The sequence below is a fragment of the Dryobates pubescens genome, chromosome 34 (assembly GCF_014839835.1).
Source record: "Dryobates pubescens isolate bDryPub1 chromosome 34, bDryPub1.pri, whole genome shotgun sequence".
Taxonomy (NCBI): Eukaryota; Metazoa; Chordata; class Aves; order Piciformes; family Picidae; genus Dryobates; species Dryobates pubescens.
In genome coordinates this window covers 3,957,908-3,970,571 of record NC_071645.1, presented here as the reverse complement: position 1 = coordinate 3,970,571, position 12,664 = coordinate 3,957,908, and the positions used below count along the sequence as shown (strand labels likewise).

Below are 12,664 nucleotides of genomic sequence, written 5' to 3'. Positions count from 1 at the left end.
GGTGGAATGAAAAACCTCACAGAATCACCAAGATTGGAAGAGACCTCAAAGATCATCAAGTCCAACCTGTCACCCAACACCTCATGACTACTAAACCATGGAACCAAGTGCCACATCCAATCCCCTCTTGAACACCTCCAGGGATGGGGACTCCACCACCTCCCTGAGCAGCACATTCCAATGGCTAACAACTCTCTCAGTGAAGAACTTTCTCCTCACCTCCAGCCTAAACTTCCCCTGGCACAGCTTGAGACTGCATCCTCTTGTTCTGGTGCTAGTCACCTGGGAGAAGAGACCAACCCCCTCCTGGCTACAACCTCCCTTCAAGCAGTTGTAGACCTGGATGGCTTTTGTTTATTTTCTAAACCTCACCTTCTCACAAGTGAAAGCAAAAGCAACCAAACCCCAACACAAAAAATCAGCCCCAAACCCACAGCTCTGGGATTTGCTCCACAAAAATGAATCTTGATTCTAAACAAAACTGATTGGGCAAACCTCTGCTCTGCTAGAGCACTACAATGAAGCACTGGAGTTTCCCAGCCCCGTGAATGAAGGATTGGGTCCCTCCAGCTTTTTGGCCTAGAGGAACAACCCCTGGGATTTGGGAGCTTCAAGCTGGAAAGATATTCCCCGCTAATCATGAGGATGAGCAGAGGGCTGGAGCACCTCTCCTGTGAGGACAGACTGAAAGAGTTGGGGCTGTTCAGTCTGGAGAAGAAAATGCTCCTAGGTGACCTAATTGTGGCCTTCCAGTATCTGAAGGGGGCTACAAGAAGGCTGGGGAGGGACTGCTCAGGATATCAGGGAGTGATAGGACTAGGGGCAATGGAATGAAGCTGGAGGTGGGGAAATTCAGGCTGGAGGTGAGGAGGAAGTTCTTCCCCATGAGAGTGGTGAAGCCCTGGAATGGGTTGTCCAGGGAGGTGGTTGGGGCGCCATCCCTGGAGGTGTTTAAGCCCAGGCTGGATGAGGCTCTGGCCAGCCTGATCTAGTGTGGTGTCGCTGCCCATGGCAGGGGGCTTGGAACTAGCTGATCCTTGTGGTCCCTTCCAACCCTGACTGATACTATGATACTAAGCAAAACATTAATGCCTGGAAAAAAAAAAGCAGTTTCAAAGCTGCCTCTCAAAAGAGCAGGGTAAGCAGCATCCTGGCTGGTTTTCTTGGAGCTCCATATCCCAGCAAAGCAGCTCCTTGCCCTCCTTTCCTCCTCCAGCCTGCAATCATCGAGCAAACAAAAATATTGGAAGGCCAAGGCGGGGGGTGAGGGAGGGGGGGAAGAAACACCACCAAAACCCACCAAAAAAAACCCCAGGCTGCAGCACACTCACTCTGAATGTCTGGCCCCTCGCTTGAGGCCATAATTAATTGGAGATTGATTTTTATTGGAGGAGCCCAGTCTCGGCTGACCTTAGCCAAACACCGCTCTGGCGAGATCCTTGATGCGCTTGAACGGAACGCAATCGTTCCCTCCAACTTCTCTTCTTCAGGCCTCCAAAGCCTGCTTTGAATTTCTTCCCTCAGACTTCAGCTATTTGGAGATTTGCAGGAAAGATTTTCTTTAATTATTCCCCCCCACCACCTAAGAATTTGTTTTTCTTAGGGTTTTTTGCTGTTGTTTTTACTACCCTTTCCCTCCGCACTTTCTAGGCACAGAGCTGGAATACACAGCAGAGATGTGGTGCTGAGGGACATGGTTTAACACCAGACTTGGTAGAGTCAGAGAATGGTTGGACTCAGTAAGCTGTACTCAGCACTGCTTAGGCCACATCTTGTGTCCAGTTCTGGGCTCCTCAGTTTAAGGACATTGAGACACTTGAATGTGTCCAGAGAAGGGCAACAAAGCTGGGGAGGGGTCTGGAGCACAGCCCTGTGAGGAGAGGCTGAGGGAGCTGGGGTTGCTTAGCCTGGAGAAGAGGAGGCTCAGGGGAGACCTTATTGCTCTCTACAACTCCCTGGAAGGAAGTGGTAGCCAGGTGGGGATTGGTCTCTTCTCTCAAGCAACCAGCACCAGAACAGGAGGACACAATCTCAAGCTGTGCCAGGAGAAGTTTAGGCTGGAGGTGAGGAGAAAGTTCTTCACAAAGAGAGTTGTTAGCCATTGGAATGTGCTGCCCAGGGAGGTGGTGGAGTCCCCATCCCTGGAGGTGTTCAAGAGGGGATTGGATGTGGCACTTGGAGCCATAGTTTAGCAGTCAGGAGGTGTTGGGTGACAGGTTGGACTTGATGATCTCTGAGGTATTTTCCAGCCTTATTGATTCTATGTTTCTAAAAGACCTTTTCCAACAAAATGATTCCATGAGTGTATGAAATTCCCTGGATCCAGGGGTGCTTTCCTACAAACAGATCCAGATGGTGGGGAGGGGGGCTGGTTGCTGCTGTCTAAAGGCAGAGTCACTCCAAAAGCTCACCCCTTGTGCCCCAGAGCCTGGTTTATTTTAGAGAGCTCCCACATGCTGCATTGCCAGGAGACAAAGGACGTTTTTCCCACCTTCTCCACACAAATCCCAACTGGAAGTAAGAGAGGGAAGAAACCATCCCAGCTCTTTCCCACCTTGAGCAGGGGGACAGGGCAAATCCAAGCAGTGTCTTGGAGGTAAAGAGGGGATGGAAGGATGTAGCAACCCTTCCCCTACAAAAGGATTCCAGCCCTTCCCCACGCTGAGAATGGGAGGGGGGTGGAGAAGGCAGGATTGGCTGGACACTGGGAAATGGAAAGGGACTATTTTCTGTTTGGAATGGAGAGGAAGGTGCAAACAAGAGCTAAGTCTTCAAGCCCCGAGTTGTCACAAAGCATTAATCAACGACCTGCTAAAGTCTAACAACTTTCTGCCTCCAGGAAAGAGCGCCAAAGGGGAAAAAAAGGGAAAGGAAAAGGAGTCGATTAATCATCACGACCTAAGAGCTCACAGAGCTACTGCAAACTCCACCTTCTCTGGAGGTGCCGGGTCCCAGGTCTCCCAAATGAGGGTGGGAGGAGCTGAAATGCTAAGCTGAGATAAAGCCAGTCCCTGAAGGCTTTGTTTTCCCTTCTCTACCAAGCTAGGGCTCTCCAGCTGTTCCCAAGAGCAGGTTTGGGTCTCTTCCACACCCTCCCAGCATCCCTGAGCACCTGTGGGATGGGCACAGGTCCCTCTGCTGCACTTTCCCCCCGGCTTATTCACCAGGCATCATCACTGCTGCAAAAACACCACCATGGAATAACGGGATAGTCTTCCCTTGCAACCTGTTGAGGAGGGGGGAAAGATAATGTGTCCCTGTCAGAGTCTGTCAGTGCTGCTTGCTCCAAAGAAAATTCCACTGTTTTGTCCTTAAAAAAAAACAAACACAACCAAACCCAAACTCCTCCCCAAAAAAGCCAAACCAAAATTCCTTCTCTCTTCAGGGCTTCTGTCAACTTTCCAAGCAGAGGGAAAGCAAGAACAACCCAAATATTGTTTCCAGCCACCCAGACTCTTGTGGCTCCATGAATATGCTCCTTTGTGCTCTACCACAAACGTTGTGGCTGTGTGAAATCTGTTTGGAAAGCGAGGAGACCTGTGCTTGCAGGGTGGAAAGGAAGGGGAAAGCAGGGATGATGCCAGGATACCTGCTCCTGTGGGAGGGGGAGTGTGCTGCTGTCCTCTCCTTCACCTTCTCCCCCACAGATCAAGGAGCTTTCCCCTCAAATTGGTATGGCTGGCGCCCAGAAAAGGGAGTGCAGGAGAAGAAGTGGGAGTCACCTCAATTTTGGGAGCTTCACCCCTGCTCTAGGATGCTCAAAGTGGCAGGACTAGCACCTGGAAAAGGAGTTCCAGGAGCAAGAGGGTTCATCCTGGACCCAGAAGGTTCACCCCAGCCCTGAGTCACTTAATCTGGCAGGGGTGGTACCTGGAGAATCATAAAATCAACAAGGTTGGAAAAGACCTCAGAGATCATCAAGTCCAACCTGTCACCCAACACCTCATGACTAACTAAACCATGGCTCCAAGTGCCACATCCAATCCCTTTTTGAACACCTCCAGGGATGGTGACTCCACTGCCTCCCTGGGCAACACATTCTAATGGCCAACAACTCTCTCTGTGAAGAACTTTCTCCTCACCTCCAGCCTAAACTTCCCCTGGCACAGCTTGAGATTGTGTCCTCTTGTTCTGGTGCTGGTTGAAGAAGTCCCAGGAGGTGCAGGAGGGTTCAGTCTGGCCCCAGGATGCTCAAGTTGTCAGGGCTGGTACCTGGAAAAGGTGCTCCAAGAGGAAAAGGGGAGCTCACCCCAGCCTCAGAAGGTTTGCCCAAATCTCAGGGTGCTCTGCAGAGCTCTAAGGGTTTCAGGAGCTGCTTGGGGTGGGCAGGGTTTACAAACTGGGGAACTGAAAGCAGAAGCAAAGACTTTGTGCTAGGAGGGGAGGGGTAGAAGAGGACATAAGCCTAAGAAAAGCATGGGTGAATAACACAGCTCCCCCCAAAATTATTCTTCTACAGCCTCTGCACTCTTATTAAACCACAAACTGACAGTGCAGAAGGGGAGTGGAGGCTGCTGTGGCCTGGAGTATCTTGTAGCAATGGTAGTAATTAAAAATTCAGTATTCAGAGGTCATGTTGCTTTGCTTAGAGCCCTAATTCCTTCCATATCCCCGCAGCCAGGATTCCAGGGCTGTCTTTTAAGATCTAATTTCCCAATTACCTGACATGTTTCATTCTCTACAGTCAAATGCTGGTGTTTAGATGAGATTAGCACCCTCTGATATACTGTCAGCTATTGAGTACTTGCAGATCAGCACGTCCCATCACGGCATGAGGAGCAGAAATGCTTTATCAGTTACCCAGAACAAACCAGTAAGGATCAACATGACTTTTTATAGCTGTGATTTCCTACCCCTTGATCACAGTAAGGCCCTTGTAAGAGGTCTGTGTGAGGGAGAAGACTGGGGAGTCCTGGCATGAGTCCTGGCATAGGACCTTAGATATAGATCCATACATCCTATGAGGCTGTGATGTAAATCAAGGTTACACCACTTGAGAAGCTGAACTTGACATAAAGCATCCTTCTTCAAACAGACAGTTTGAAACCTGAAATCCCCCTTCCCCTCCTTCAGCCTCATCCTTCCCTTTGGCGTTTTGAAAGCCATGACCAGAAAACCAGAGCAGCCTGAAGGTTATTTTGCACCCCAGGGGTAAGGCAGGGAACTTGTTGCCAGCCTGGGGAACACCCTGCTGGCAACCCCCTCTCAGTTCTGACATCCAGAGCTGAGGCATTTTTCAGTTCAAGGCACAGAAGTTTATCTACACCATGCAGTTGTTCAAGAGAATTTATAGAAGATGTTGACCCTAATCTTGCCTTCTTTTTTTCTGCTGTGTAACAGGGGTAGTGCACACATCACCAGCTGGGATCCCAGGAAGGTCATAAATAACCTCATTCTTTCTCCCACTAGACAAGCAAGTCAGTTTTTCCTGGAGAAGGAATGACATGAAAGAAAATAACAGTACTACAAATACCTGGGAAGAGAGAAGGGTTGGAGCTCAGCCTCCTGCTTCCCAAATTTCTCACCCCCCATACCCTGGGAAGTCCTCAAAGGTCAGGTGCTGGCCAAGTCTGAGCAGTGCCCTGCTCTTACTCCTTGAAAGATGAAAAAAGGGAGGACCAGGGAACTGAATTGTCCTGTTCAGGAACACCAAGCAAGGCTTAGATCCATATCCACATATCCTAACTCTCTGCCTCGATCATCAGTCAGTCACGTTTCTACCTCTCAGTTGGTCACTGTCATGAACTCTGGTGGCTCTGGGTGCATTTGAATTGGTGGAAGCTGTCACCAAACTCTGTGGGGACAGAGATTGTCCTAAGCCTTGCATTTAAAGCTCTAATTCTGAGTTTAGCCATGTTCCTACGTTAATGAACAGCCACCCAGTACAGGATTCACTCAATCCAGCTGGAATGTGACATTATTTAGGCCTGGATCTTGGTTCCACTTAATTCAAAAGGAATTTTGCTGCTAACTGGAGCAGGGGCTGGATGCAGTCTCACAACCAAAGGCAACAACACCAGGAGATAGGATGTCAAAGGACCTTCATCTCTTCATTGTAAACAGAAAACATCTCAGATCACTTCCCACAGGGATATTCATGTTAAAGCCAGACATGGACCACGCAATGTGTTTCTTCACTTGGCCTTGGAGTGAATTTGCTTTCCTGAGGCTTGAATTTCTGTTTCCCTTAGCCTCTGTCCTCCACATTCTGCTCTGAAGCTATGCAAGTTTCATGAACAAAACTAAATCACCACCAGGCCCTAAACCATTGAGTCAGGAGTGTGATTGGGGGGGGGGAATCTCAACTGAATGTCCAATCCTGACCATTCCTGGATGGATTTAGTCCAGAAACCTGGTCTAGAGTGCTGCACAAGTTCACCCAGTCAAGGAATACAACGACCCAGGAGTCATCCCACCAAACTTGCATTTCAAATGCTCCTAAGTCCTCACAAAGTGCCCCAAAATTGAGCTATAGCCTAGGGGTTAGGCACAAAACCCATGTGGTGACTCATTTGGTAGAAAAAAAATCACTGTTGGTGTATGGACCTTTCATTACAGTTGGGGGGGGGGGGGGAGGGAAGAAACTAAATTCCTGTAATAAATTCTACATTACAAATTATCCACCCAGCCCTAGTTAACACCCTTCTGTGTTTCTTCATGGAGGAGCAGAGGCTTGTGGTTTAGATTTCCCCTGCATGTTGCATGGCCTTAAACGTGTAACCCAGATGTCCCAGGCTTGGTTTATTTACATTCTTGGGAGCTGTTGTGGAAAAGAACTTAAATGATGTCAAATATGATATAGGATTTGATGGAGGTGGAAAGGGACAAGGCTGTGGCAGCCCTTCTTTGGGGTACCTAATAGAGTTACAAAGGGACAAGGCTGTGCCAGCCCTCTTTGGGGTACTTGATGGAGTTATAAAGGGACAAGGCTGTGGCAGCCCTTCTTTGGGGTACCTAATAGAGTTACAAAGGGACAAGGCTGTGCCAGCCCTTCTTTGGGGTACCCAAGAGAGTTACAAAGGGACAGGGTTGCGCCAGCCCTTCTTTGGGGTACTTGATGGAGTTATAAAGGGACAAGGCTGTGGCAGCCCTTCTTTGGGGTACCTAATAGAGTCACAAAGGGACAAGGTTGTGCCAGCCCTTCTTTGAGGTACTTGATGAAGTTAAAGGGACAAGTCTATGCCAGTCCTACTTTGGGATTTGTTTTCATCTTCAGGCAGAAGTGGCCCATCAAAATATTTTCTAAAATCAAATTTATTCAGTTATTCAGAGGGCAAGATTCAGTAGTATCTGGCTCTAACCAATAGCAATAAAGCCAAATGAAGCCCTTTCCTGCTAAATTACATGGAAGCAACACACAACTAAAACCATAAGACTGTGGAAGGAATCCTGGTGTTATACTGCCTTGCCTGGTGTGACAGCCCACTTCTGCAGTGGCTGAAAGAGATGTTTTGGTTTAACTCATTCAGTATTTCCCCCCTACTCTCGAAATCCATTTTGAAATGCACCTTTCAAAGCCCTATAACTTCATGTACCACCTCGCACATTGAATTGAGGAGCTGGTACAGGAGAGAGGAGAGGGGATATTAAATGACATTTAGCTCTGGTTTGGGGCTAAATGGTGTCTAGGAAATCAGAAAATTGGAAGCCAATTTAAGAAACCACTATGCTATAAGACTGGTGGCTCACCACCGCTGCCTTATTGCTTTCAGAGCAGCAACCCACTGCTATAATGCGATTCAGGACGCTCTCTCACTCTATAACACCAGTTATAACACAAACCATCAAACATCAACCAGTTATAAACACCAAAACCACTTCAACATCTTGCTGATCCCTGATGAGACAGCTCTTAACTCAATCCCACATATTGCCACAACGATAACCGTGATACTTGAGACTTCAGCTGTGTTCCTGCTGAAGATAAAGAGATTTTCTTCATATTCTTCATATTTCCCCCCACCCTCCCCCCTGCTAAATTCAGTGAGAAAAGGAAAGGAGGTTTGCAACTGATAGAAAGGATTGTGAGCTTTTGGAGGATTGGAATTTTTGGACATTACCTGTTTAAAGATGCTGTCATGTCTTACCTTGACGTAAGACGAAGTGTCTGGGACAGTCTGAAACATCCTTACTTGTCTAACTGGTGGATTTAAAGGTCCTAAATGCGACCTGCAAGGAAGAAAAGAAACCAAATTGGGGCTGTGCATGGAGAAAAGCAACGAAACCAAGGTGTGCTCAAAGATTAGCAATTAAAGAGAAGTGATGAAGCGTTCCGTGTGCCTTTAAAAAGGCTCAGAAATAACATCCCCCACAGCAGCTACAAGTTAATTCATAGGCAGGACTTGATAAAGCCGAGCTTGCTTTCTCTGCTCTCGCAACACTGTGGGCTTGCTTTTCGGATTCCCCTTCCTCGGGGTGGGGGAAGAGGCTTAATTCGCTTTGAACCCGAAGGCAAAGGGAAACGTTTTGACGTTTGATTAACGGAATTTCTGCTGCGACAATTAAAACCCGGCCGAAATACTCGTGTTTTCATGTCGAGACCAGTTAACCCTATTGACTTGTAGCAGTTGCCTTTCGCGACTCATTGAAACCATCCCGAGCCATTAACCCACCCGGCCTCTTCTTGATTTAAAGAACCTTTCTCACCGCTAATAATTAAACAATAAATTAAGCAGCACCCCCCCGCCTCCCCCTAGGAAAAAAAAAGAGAGAGAGAAAATAAAATTAGCGAGCGGAAATATCCTTCCAAACAGCAATAAGCACCCCCAGGCTTGTCAACTCATTTCGGGTAAAGCACATCTCCTTCTACCCTTCTAAGACTTGAGGGTCTCCTGACGAGCAGAGGTTTATTTTTGCCTCTCCCCCCTCCAAATCATCGTTTCAGAGATTAACGACGACCGTCAAAACTCTAATAGGGAATGAAACGTGCGCTCGCTGAAACGCCGGGCAAGGATTTCTGCTAGGACTTTTTAAAGTCTTTATTCCCTTTGGAAAGCGCCAGAAAGCAATTAGCTCGCTGTAATTAGTGCATCGTTAAGAAGAAAGATTCCCGTCCCCCTCCCCTGCCTTTAGCAACTTCTCAGTGCTGCTCTTTTGCCGGTCCCGGGGTGGGAAGGGGAAAAATTAGGCATTTACTCGGAATTTGCCACCGAAAAATCATCCCACAGGGGTAGAAATACGCTGAAAAGTTGCTCACAAGCGGTCAGCGCTCCTGGGTTGGGGATTATTTTGTCCTCAAGCTTTTCAGGAAGACCTGCGAGCTCTCGATTTCGCAGCCAGCTAGCTTGGTCCGGGTTTTAAATAATCCGGACATGAATTAATCACGAAATGCTCTTCGTTAGCTAACGAAGGAGCCCGCACCGCTGCCTGCTTCCCAATCCAGAGCGATAATCCCCTTGAACACCTCTTCCTCACTCCCAAGCAATGCCAAAGAGCAGATAAATAACTCCGCGCCCCCCCCCTCTTCCCATCCCTCCCCCCCAACCAGCTTTGGAACATCTGAAAAGAAATACGGAGAGGGGAGGGAAAAAAAAGAAGAAGAAAGCTAAGCAAAAACAAACCCCCAAACCCTAACCAATTTAAAAAGAAACAAACCACACCAAAACAACAAAACAACCCCAAACCTACAACCCAGCTCTGGAAAAGCAAAAATCTCTCTCTGCCCATAACCCACTCCCCCACCCCTCTTTTATTTTTATTGATTTTCGGAGCATTTATTGGGCGGCCAGCTGGCACAGAAGGGCAGCCGGTTCCAAAAAGGGACAATGTGTTTCTGATAAGTACAATCCTTTTTCTCTGTCCTCCTCCCCTCTTAACGCATTCCAGTTTCTCTCGCTGCTGAGCTTGCGGCTGGGGGAGGTTGAAGGGTGGTGGTGGGGAGGCAGAGTGGAGGGAGAAGGTGATTTTGCTTAGCCAGTGAATTTTCTGGGCTGGAGGATTCACATATCAGGGGGTTTTACCCCCTCTTTAGCTCTCTCCCCATCACCACCCTCGTGTAATTATCAATACATTATATTTGGAGGCAGCGTTCAGAAGTCAGCTGTGGGTTATTTATCAATCGCGCCGTAAAAGGGCCTTTCGAAGCTACTTTTAGCCTCGCTTTTCCCTTATTCTTAGCCCTAGTATTTAAATGACTCACCTTTTATACCCTTTCCCCTCAACCAGTGGCAGCCCCGCTTGTAAAAATCCAGGTTGAGACCCAAAAAGAGAACTCCCCACCAGTCCTGGGTTACTACCCTGCCGCTGCAGCTTTGCCAAAGAGGAGAGATTAAATTTGGGGAGCTCCAGAGCAGCGTTGAAGTGAAATTTCCCAGCCCGTCCAGACAGGCTGCATCAACCAGGCATTTCCTCAGGGGGCTTCTGTAATGCTCGCAGCTCCAGGATGTGTTTTCCTTTCCCTCTCTTCTGTGCCCTCTACTTTTCATTTGATTTCCGTTTTTGCCTTTTCTTTTTTTTTTTTTTTCTCTTCTTTCCCTTTTCTTCCCACCCCCCACCTCCCCTCCTTATCAATATTTCAGCTGCTCCCTCAGATTAATCGTGGCTCGGTGACATCTTCACCTGGAGCCGCTCACGATTTTAAAGAGCCAGCAAAATACAAAGAGGAGGGGAGGAGAAAGAGAGAGGGAAACGGGGGGGGGGGGGGGGGGGAAGAAAGAAAAACAATTCACAACTTTCTTCACTTTCTTTACGAAATATTCCTGAGGAGCCAAACCGAAAAGAGACGCTGAGTGGAGCTCAAGCGCTGCTTTAACCTGCCCCCACCCCCTTTTTCCTTCTTCTTTTCTTTCCTTTTTATATATTTTTTAAAAATTATTTAAACTAAGGAAGTTTCAAATATCCGTTTTTAAATCACCGTTTCTTGCTTTGAGCTTCCATCCCTCCCCCCGCCCCTACTCTTACCTTAAATTAACCCATTTACCACACGAAGCCGAACTGAGAGTACGACCCAAGACGCTGCAGATGCTGGAGAAAGGGAGACGAAATGCCCAAATAATTCTGTTTTCATCGGGAATTTAGTATTTCAAGTCCCCCCCCCCCCCCCCAAAATCCCTTTTAGCTATTTAATAGCAACTACTAACACGCTTAAGGAGGGGAAGGAAACAGAGCTTCAACTCAGGGATATTATTCCCCCCCCCCCCCAAGTTTCTGGCTCGTTTTGTCACCTCCGACTGGTTTACAGATAACATTTTGGCCAAAGATGGGGGGGGGGGGGGGGGGAAAGAAACTTCCAGGGGTTTGAGCCACCGCATCGCTTTTCAGCGCAAGGGCTGCTAAAACTCCTCGGGAAATGTCCTTCCATTCACCATTCCCTTTCCCTCCTTCCCGGCTTTGCCCCAAAATTCCAACATATTGAACCATTTTTCTCCTTAATAAGAGGAACATATAAAGTGAAGGGGTGAAAGGGCAACTTGGGAGCCGTGCCTAGAGCCCCGCGCACAATTTACTCTCTGGTAGACGAAGCGTTTAGCATTCCTCCCAATTTCCAAGGAAAACAGCCTCAGACCTGGAGCCGGGGAGCAGGGACCTCGCCAGAGCCTCTCTCTCTCTCTCTCTCTCTCTCTTTTTTTTTTTAATAGAGAAATTCTTCGGATTCTTCTTTATTATTATAATTGTTGTTGTTTGCGTGAAGAGAAACATTTTCCTAGGCAAGGTAAAGGGATTTTAGGGAGAAGGCGGCTTGTGAGGGAAGGAAAAAAATCCTAAGCGACTGGCAGGGTGCTAGGGAAATAAAACAGCTTTGTCGTTTGAAAAACCATTTTTAAAGTGGGTTTAACCTCCCCACCCCCCAAAAAAAGAAGACAAGAAAAAATCGCGTGGATCGGGGTTGCAAATTCCCTGATCTCCTTCACCTGAGGGGATGGGAGCGACACTTTCTACGGCTCAGCAGCGAGCCGGCCGGTGACCGAAGCAGGTCGCATTTCAAAGTCATCTTTCATTCGTTTCTCACCTTTCCACGTGTGAATTGCACAAAAATTGCTGAAGAGAAGCCCCGAGGGCTACTTCTTGTTGTTGTTGCGTTTACAGCCCCTTTGGCTTCTTATTTTCGCTGAGGGGCAGCTAACTGCAGCTTGCATCTTTTCCTCTTGTCAGCTCTCTCTCGCTTTTTCTTTCCCTCTTTCTCTCTTTCTTTCTCTCTTTCTTTCTCTCTTTCTTTCTTCCTCTCTCCCTCTCCCCTTCCCTCCCTCTCTCCCTCTCCCTTCCCTCCTCTCTCCTTCCTCCCTCTCCCCTTCCCTCTCCCCTTCCCTCTCTCCTCCCTTTCCCCTCTCCCCTTCCCTCTCCCCTTCCCTCTCCCCTTCCCTCTCCCCTTCCCTCTCCCCTTCCCTCTCCCCTTCCCTCTCCCCTTCCCTCTCCCCTTCCCTCTCCCCTTCCCTCTCCCCTTCCCTCTCCCCTTCCCTCTCCCCTTCCCTCTCCCCTTCCCTCTCCCCTTCCCTCTCCCCTTCCCTCTCCCTCTCTTTCTCTCCTCCCTCTCTTTCTCTCTCTCCCTTTCTCTCTGTCTTTCTAGCCAATATACCCCCAAATCTCAGCCTGACCCCTGAGCATATGCACCTAAGAAGCTGCCATGAAATAACCTTTAAATCTTGGTACTAACAACAAAAACTCAGAGGTGAAAGCACTTCCAAGTTCAGGAGGCTGGGGAGTGCTGGGGGATGGGGGGAAACACTTC

The 12,664-nt window shown here is 48.3% G+C and overlaps 1 protein-coding gene across 2 annotated transcripts in view; it reads right to left on the bottom strand.

The window, feature by feature from the left end:
• Positions 1-10,952, bottom strand: part of FLI1 (Fli-1 proto-oncogene, ETS transcription factor) — a 106,805-nt gene extending 95,853 nt beyond the window's left edge. Inside the window, exons 1-2 of one of the 2 annotated variants that reach the window (XM_054176153.1) lie at positions 10,900-10,952; positions 8,061-8,169 (exon numbers count right to left, since the gene is read on the bottom strand). In XM_054176153.1, coding sequence (XP_054032128.1) covers positions 8,061-8,126 — 66 coding nt within the window. In that variant the 5' untranslated portion in view covers positions 8,127-8,169; positions 10,900-10,952. The remainder of the gene's footprint in view (positions 1-8,060; positions 8,170-10,899) is intronic. The other variant, XM_054176154.1, reaches the window with a different exon arrangement.
• Positions 10,953-12,664: the final 1,712 nt, after the last annotated feature.